The 8,719-nt window shown below is 47.8% G+C and overlaps 1 protein-coding gene across 1 annotated transcript in view; it reads left to right on the top strand.

Moving 5' to 3' along the window:
- Positions 1-845: 845 nt before the first annotated feature.
- The window catches only part of LOC125487935 (carcinoembryonic antigen-related cell adhesion molecule 2-like), a 19,700-nt gene continuing 11,826 nt past the window's right edge, over positions 846-8,719 (top strand). The window contains exons 1-2 of the mRNA XM_048620595.1: positions 846-1,142; positions 5,186-5,256. Coding sequence (XP_048476552.1) covers positions 5,226-5,256 — 31 coding nt within the window. The 5' untranslated portion in view covers positions 846-1,142; positions 5,186-5,225. The remainder of the gene's footprint in view (positions 1,143-5,185; positions 5,257-8,719) is intronic.

Genomic DNA, 8,719 nt, shown 5'->3' with positions numbered 1-8,719 from the left:
CCTTCTGCCCCGGGTCCAATCCCTACCCACATACATCCATGATTCATCTGACCCCTTATGCTGGTTTCAAAACTTCCAGTTTACCTTCTTTACCATGGATGTGCAATCCCTTTACACGTCCATTCCCCACCAGGAGGGTCTTAGGGCTCTCCGCTTCTTCCTGGAGCAAAGGCCTGAACCATCCCCACCCACCAGCATCCTCCTCCGCTTGGCCGAGCTCGTCCTCACCCTCAACAACTTCTCTTTCAACTCTTCTCATTTTCTTCAGGTCAGAGGGGTTGCCATGGGTACCCGCATGGGCCCTAGTTATGCCTGTCTCTTCATGGGGTACGTGGAACATTCCTTGTTCTAGTCCTATTCCGGCCCCCACCCACAACTCTTTCTCCAACACATCGATGATATCATAGGCGCTGCTTCCCTCTCTCGTCTGGAATTGGAGCATATAAACTGACGTTTTCCCAGCCACCATCGGTTCTGAGGACCCGAAACGCTACCTCTGTTTTTTTCTCCTTCACAGATGCTGCCAGACCTGCTGAGCTTTTCCAGCAACTTCTGTTTTTCTGTTGTGAAGAGAAATTAGTTCCTCTGAAAGGGTTACGAATCTGTGGAATTCAATAGGCCAGAGGGCAATGGTTGTGGGGCCGTTGTTTTTTAAGAAGATTAAAAGACGAGATTTTACTTCGCAACAGGCGACAGTGTAGTAGTTTGGGATGAGGTGAGACCAGAATGACCAACTGTGGCTCCCGGTTCTCATTTCCTCCCAATTATAGGAGATGGGCGTCCCTTTCTGAGCAGCTCGTTGTGACGGCGGAAGTGCGAACGGCATTTTAAACTCGGCAAACAGGTTCAGCTCCCCACCTGCCCTCCTGGTTCCGGTTCCACAAGTTTGAAACCGGGATTGGCAGGAACCTGGTGTCTCTGCACAGCGCTGCTAACCTTCTGAGTTAACCCCTGGCTCTGACAGTGAGCCCACATAACTATTTGGAATAGTGTGGGGTTGGCGCGCGCACACACACACACACACGCGCAAGCAGAGAGTTAGATCTCTCAGTCTGCACAGGGCCGTGCTGAAGAGGAGATTGTGTATTCTGCACTGTGTGTGCCTGAGAGGACAGGAGCTGTACTCACTGAAGAAGAATCAGGTAAATACTCCCTATTTATTTCAGATCCCCCTTCCCCTCCCCCATTTCTGAAGAAGGGTCTAGGCCCGAAACGTCAGCCTTCCTGCTCCTCTGATGCTGCTTGGCTTGCTGTGTTCATCCAGCTCTATCCACCTTCTTATCTCAAATACTTTGGCGAGCGGGTTGGGGTGGTTCCAACTTTTTACGTTGTTGCTTCGTTCTCAGACCGCAGAGAGTCCCCAACACATCGCCACTCTCTCCCTGAGCCATCTCTTACCCCAGACATCCCTGACAATCTCTGCCCTCCCATATACCTCCGATTGCCCCTCTCCCCTTGTGAAAGTTCCTTTCGAATCTGCTTCCTTCGCCTTCCTAGTCATAGAGTCACACAGCACGGGTACAGATCCTTTGGCTCAACTCGTCCATAGTGACCAGGGTTCCCTAACTGAACTAGTCCCATTTAGAATCATAGAGTCATAAAGTCATACAGCATGGATACAGACCCTTCGGTCCATGTCATTCATACTGACCAGGTTTCCCTAACTGAACTAGTCCCAAATAAAGCCATAGAGATGTACAGCATTGAAACAGACCCTTCAGCCCAACTTATCCATGCCAACTAGATATCCTAAATTAATCCAGTCCCATTTGCCTGCATTTGGCCCATATCCCTCTAAACCCTTCCTATCCATGTCCCCATCCAGATGCCTTTTAAATGTTGTAATTGTACCAGCCCCCACCACTTCCTCTGGCAGCTCATTCCATACACGCACCACCCTCTGTGTGAAAAAGTTGCCCCTCAGCTCCCTTTTAAATCTTTCCCCTCTCACCTTAAACCTATGGCCTCTACTGTTGGAATCCCTTACCCTTGGGAAATAGACCATGACTATTCACCTTATCTATGCCCCTCATGACTTTATAAACCTCTATAAGGTCACCCCCTCAGCCCCCGATGCTCCAGGGAGAATAGCCCCAGCCTATTTAGCCTCTCCCTGTAGTTCAAACCCTCCAACCCTGGCAACATCCCTGTAAATCTTTTCTGAACCCTTTCAAGTTTCACAACGTCCTTCCTGTAGCAGGGAGACCAGAATTGAACACAGTATTCCAAAAGTGGCCCGAACCAATGTCCTGTACAGCCCCAACATGACCCTCCCAACTCCTATACTCAATGCACTGACCAATAAAGGCAAGCGTACCAAACACCTTCTTCACCGCCCTGTCTACCTGCAACTCCACTTTCAAGGAACTATTTACCTGCACCCCAAGATCTCTTTGTTTGGCAACACTCACTTTGCGCATTCCAGATCATAACCGCTCATTGTGTTAAACAAAAAATGGCTTTCATGTGCTTTCAGCTTCCCCTGCTAATAGTCTTAATTAATCCATGGGTTCATTCATTCCCTCCACAGTTATGGCAGGGATAGCTCAGTTAGCTGGATGGCTGGTTTGCAATGCAGGGAGATGCCAACAGCTTGGCTTCCATCCTTGTACCAGCTGGGGTTACCATGAAGGACCTTCCTTCTCAACCTCTCCCTCCTGAGGCGTGGCGACCCTCAGGTTAAACCTCCACCAGTCCCCCCTCTCTCTCTCTGATGAGGAAAGCAACCTTATGGCGACATACCCTTTTTGTATTTTACACAATCCTTCCGAATTGGAAAGCTGACGAGTGCTGTGCCTCCTGGGAACTGGGAGTCTCCTTGGTCATCCGAAGAAGGAGGGCCAGCAGAGGCTAGATGAACGAATGGACTTTGGGAACCACTGAGGGCCAGAGGAGCTCTCTCTGATTCCCCATGGGTTAGATGACAACAAGAGGTGGGTCTTGGAAATTATGTTCTAATTTGGAGGGGATTGAAGGATCCAATATGGACTGACTATGTCCTCTTCTGGGAATAAAGGATGAATACAGAGGGGTCCCTGGATTTATGAGGGGCCTACTTTGAAATGCAATCCCACACGGGGTTGTCATTTCAACGATCCAGTATACGAATGTTTCCTGTACGTATGCTCTGCCTCACGTACAAAATCGACTTGAGAGTGGTTTGAATCCTCTTCAGAACTGCTGAAATCCTGTGGCCTCAAGATTAGTACATTTAGATCAGATGAGACTGAGGGTGAGCTTGCTAACTGAAGACCAAATTGCTTAACGACAGGAGACAGAGGGTGGGGGTGGAGGGTTGTATTTTGGACTGGAGGCCTGTGACCAGCGATGTGCCACAGGGATCGGTACTGGGTTCACTTCTGTCTCTCATTTATATCAATGATTTGGACGTGAATAAAGGAGGACTGGTTAGTAAGTTTGTGGATGACACCAAGACTGGTGGGATAGTGGGCAGTGAAGAAGGTTATCTCAGATTGCAAAGGGATCTTGATCAATTGAGTCGACAGGCTGAGGAGTGGCAGATGGAGATTAATTTGGATAAATGTGAGGTATTACATTTTGGTAAAACAAAGGAAGGACTTTATACAATTAAAAGTAGGGCCTTGGGTAGTGTTGTATAACAGTGAGACCTAGGGGTTCAGGTACATAATTCTTTGAAGCTTGAGACACATATAGACAGGGTGGTTAAGAAGGTGTTTAGCACGCTTGCCTTCATTGCTCAGACCTTTGGGTACAGGAGTTGGGGACGTTATGTTGAGGTTGTACTGGATGTTTGTGAGGCCTTTTCTGGAGCACTGTGTCCGGTTCTGGTCGCCCTCTTATGGGAAGGATATTATTAAACTGGAGAGGGTTCAGAAAATATTTACCAGCTTGTTGCTGGGAATGGAAGGTTTGAGTTATAATGAGAGGCTGGAACTTTTTTTCACTGGAGTGTAAGAGGCTGAGGGATGACCCCATAGAGGTTTATAAACTCACGAGGGGCATGGATAGGGTGAAGAGACAAGGTCTTTTCCTCAGGGTAGGGGAGTCCAAAACTAGAGGGGCACAGGTTTAAGGTGAGAGGGGAAGATTTTAAAAGGGAGCTGAGGGGCAACTTTTTCACACAGAGGGTGGTGCGTGTATGGAATGAGCTGCCAGAGGAAGTGGTGGAGGCTGGTACAATTACAACATTTAAAAGGCATCTGGATGGGGACATGGATAGGAAGGGTTTAGAGGGACATGGGCCGAATGCTGGCAAATGGGACGAGTTTACTTTGGGATTATAGTCGGCATGGACTGGTCAGACCGGAGGGCCTGTTTCAGTGCTGTATGGCACACCCAGTCTTGAAATGTTAGCTATGATTCTCTCTCTGTGTCCCCTCTGGTGTGAAGGTGGGTGGAGTGGGGGCGGAGGGGAGACAGACGAGGGGATGGAGGGGTTTGGTGGCTTACAGTTTTCAAAATCAAAAGGGGTAGAAAGGTCCAATTGGAGACAGGCTGTTCAGAGACTGAGGTTAGGTATCACTTCCTTGTACAGAGGGGTGTGCGAAAGTATAGACCCCTCTCCCTTTTCTCTCAGCCCCACCGCATTCAAACAGAAACGGCCCCCAGGCCAGGAGGGGGTTGATTCTTTATTCATTCACAAGATGAGGGTGTTGCTGGCTAGGCAGCATTTATTGTCCATCCCTAATTGCCCAGAGGGCAGTTAAGAGTCAACCACTTTGCTGTGGGTCTGGAGTCCCATGTAGGCCAGACCAGGTAAGGATGGCGCTTTCCTTCCCTAAAGGACATTAGTGAACCAGATGGGTTTTTCCGACAATCGGCAATGGGTTCATGGTCATCATTATATTCTTAGTAGTAATATTAAATTCAAATTCCACCATCTGCTGTGGTGGGATTTGAACCCAGGTCCTCAGAACATTATCTGGATTAACAGTCCAGTGATAATACCACTAGGCCATCACCTCCCAATAAACTCAAAGCAAGTCGAATAGATTTTTATCGAGTGAGAAGTTTGAAGGGTGTGGAGTGGATTCGGTTCAGCCTGCTGCAAAGGGGTATGGGAGCGAGGCAGTTGGACAGAGTTAGAGTCCAGGTGGGATAGAATGTGGCTGAATGGCCTCCTCTGCACCCCACACTTGTGTGTGCAATCAACAAACGGTCCATTTCTCTGCATTAATGAGCCCGTCTGATTTATCTCTCACAGAGCAACATCGAGTGAAAGTGGGAGCGAACGCTGCCTAGTCATGGGGCATCTGACGTTTCTGTTCTTATTTGGTAAGGTATCTCTCTGTCCTGTTACTCCATGCCAGGGTGTAACCTTCATACGGATTCCCCACTCACACCCTGACTTTGAAAATATACCAAAGGAAACGGAGAGAGAGAAAGTCATGGAATAAAGGCAGTTTCCAGACTTATCGCTAGTGGAGAGAAGTGTTCCATATGGACTGACCCTGGGATATCCCAGCTTTGAGAATTCCCCATCAGGAGGCCATTCAGCCCCTCAACCATTCAACAAGATCCTGTTTTGTTTTCAAACTTAACCTACTTTTCAAATTAACCTGATAGCTTCAGACAGATGTTATGGCAAGCATCTGGGACTTGAACTCGGTTCTTCTGGTCCAGGAGTAGGGACACTACCACTGCTCCATAAGAGGGCCCCAATGCGATCATGGCTGATCTGTGGCCTAACTCCAAACACCTTTCTTTGGCCCATATCCTTTAATAGTTTCATTGAGCAAAACAAAAAAAATCCACCTCCAATTTAAGATGAACAACTGCTCGAGCGTCAACTGCCATTTGAGGAACATAAGAACATAAGAACTAGGAGCAGGACTAGGCCGTCTGGCCCTTCGAGCCTGCTCCGCCATTCAATAAGATCATGGCTGATCTCTTCGTGGACTCAGATCCACTTACCCGCATTCTCACCGTATCCCTTAATTCCTTTATTGTTCAAAAAAAACTACCTTTTTTTTAGAAACATTTACTGAAGTAGCGTCAACTACTTCACTGGGCAAGGAATTCCATAGATTAACAACCCTCTGGGTGAAGAAATTCCTTCTCAATTCAGTCCTAAACCTGCTCCCTCTAATCTTGAGGCTATGCCATCTTGTCCAAGCTTCACCTGCCAGTGGAAATATCCTCTCTACTTCTATCTTATCTATTCCCTTCATAATTTTATGTGTTTCTATAAGATCCCCCCTCAATCTTCTGAATTCCAATGAATATAATCCCAATCTACTCAGTCTCTCCTCATAAGCCAACCCCCTCAACTCCGGAATCAACCTAGTGAACCTCCTTTGCACCCCCTCCAGTGCCAGTACATCCTTTCTCAAGTAAGGAGACCAAAACTGCACACAGTACTCCAGGTGTGGCCTCACCAGCGCCTTGTACAGCTGCAACATAACCTCTCTGCTTTTAATCTCAATCCCTTTAGCAATGAAGGACAAAATTCCATTTGCCTTCCTAATTACTTGTTGTACCTGCAGACCTACCTTCTGTGATACATGCACAAGGACACCCAGGTCCCTCTGCATGGCAGCATGCTGCAACTTTTTACCATTCAAGTAATAATCCTTTTTACTATTACTCCTACCAAAATGTATGACTTCACATTTATTTACATTGTATTCCATCTGCCAGACCCTTGCCCACTCACTCAATGTATCTATGTTCCTCTGCAAAGTTTCACAGTCCTCTGCACACTCCAAACCTCTACTACCCTTTGTGTGCCAAAGGACTCCCTAACATCTGTCATTCCCAGATTCTGCTCCCTCGTTCTAAAGTCACCAACCAGTGGAAGAGTTTATCTTGATCGACCCTGTCTTTCCCTCCTTAGAATCCCTACAGTGCGGAAACAGGCCCTTCGGCCCAACAAGTCCACACCAGCCCTCAGAGCATCCCACCCAGACCCACCTAATCTACACATCCCTGAGCAATTTAGGCTCGGGGGTCACGTAACTGTTTTCCTGTTAATACCTTGATCAGATCATTCCCTTGACCTTCCAAACTCTGTCCCTCAGCGTTGTTGAGTTTAATGGATGCTTTACCCTTTAGCAATCATAAGACCGTAACCCACAGGAGCAGAAATTAGGCCATTCGGCCCATCGAATCTGCTCCACCATTCAATCATGGCTGATAGGTTCCTCAACCCCATTCTCCTGCTTTCTCCCCGTAACCCTCCATCCCCTTGATAATCAAGAACCTACCTATCAGTTTTGCTCCCCTCTCTTTATCTGGGCTACCCGCAAGGAGCGGGTATCTTTGGGTGCTGGGGTTCTTTGTCTCTAAACAACCCTACCCCCCAAGAGTGGAAACCCTAGTTTTGAGTTTTACAACTGGGCCTGTCAATCATGTGCAGGGATATGGAGAAAAGCCAGGGTTTTGGGCATGAATGATTAATAACGGCTGCCTCATATCAATCCTGTGGATCTCTGATCACACTCGAATGAGCCGAAATGGCCTGAATCCTGATTTGTAAATCCATCTGACGATACTCATTGGAGATTAGAAATGTGGAACCAGTGGGGTCACAGTCTAACCGAGATGGGATAGGACTGAGATGAGGAGAAATGTCTTCACCCAGAGAGTGGGGAGCCTCTGGAATTCTCTGCCACAGGAAGAGGTTGACACCAAAACAGTGAATGTTTTCGAGAAGGTGTCAGCGATAGTTCTTAGGGCGAAAGGGATAGAAACATCGAAGATAGGAGCAGGGAGAGGCCAATCGGCCCCTTCGAACCTGCTCTGCCATTCCTCACGATCATGGTTGATCATCCAACTCAACAACATTATCCTGCTTTGTCCCCATAACCTTTGATCCCACTCACCCCAAGTAAAATATCTCGTCGCCTCTTGAATAAATTCAATGTTTTGGTATCAACTACTTCCAATGGTAATGAATTCCATCGGCTCACTACTCTTTGGGTGAAGAAATGGAGGTAAAGAAAGGGTTAAAAAAGGGAGGCAATGGCCCAGCGGTATTGTCGCTGGACTATTAACCCAGCGACCTGGTTTCAAATCCCACCACAGCAGATGGTAGAATTTGAACTCAATAAAATATCTGGAATTAAGAATCTAATGATGACCATGAATCCATTGGGGGAGAATCCCATCTGGTTCACTAATGCCCCTTTAGGGAAGGAACCTGCCATCCTTACCTGGTCTGGCCTACATGTGACTCCAGACTCACAGCAATATTGTTGACTCTTAAACTGCCCTCTGGGCAATTAGGGATGGGCAATAAATGCTGCCTGGCCAGTGATGCCCTCATCCCATGAATGAATAAAGGGTGAAGAAATGTCTCCTCATCTCCGTCCTAAATGGTTTACCCCGAATCCTCAAACTGTGACCCCTGGTTCTGGACACACCCACCATTGGGAACACCCTCCCTGCATCTACCCTGTCCAGTCCTGTTAGGATTTGATAAGTCTCTGTGAGATCACCCCCTCATTCATCTGAACTCCAGCGAAAACAATCTGAGAGTTTGGGGTGGAAGTGGGAACAGGGGACTCAGTTGGATGATCAGCCATGGTGTACTGAATAGCCTCCTCCTCATATTCCGCTTGGGAACCCTGCAGCCCAATGGTATCAATGTGGACTTCACAAGCTTCAAAATCTCCCCTCCCCCTACCGCATCCCAAAACCAGCCCAGCTCGACCCCACCTCCCTAACCTGTCCTTCCTCCCACCTATCCCCTCCTCCCACCTCAAGCCCCACCCCCATCTCCTACCTACTAACCTCA

Source organism: Rhincodon typus, chromosome 47, assembly GCF_021869965.1.
Source record: "Rhincodon typus isolate 14 chromosome 47, sRhiTyp1.1, whole genome shotgun sequence".
NCBI classification, from domain to species: Eukaryota; Metazoa; Chordata; class Chondrichthyes; order Orectolobiformes; family Rhincodontidae; genus Rhincodon; species Rhincodon typus.
This window is presented reverse-complemented; position numbering and strand designations above follow the sequence as displayed.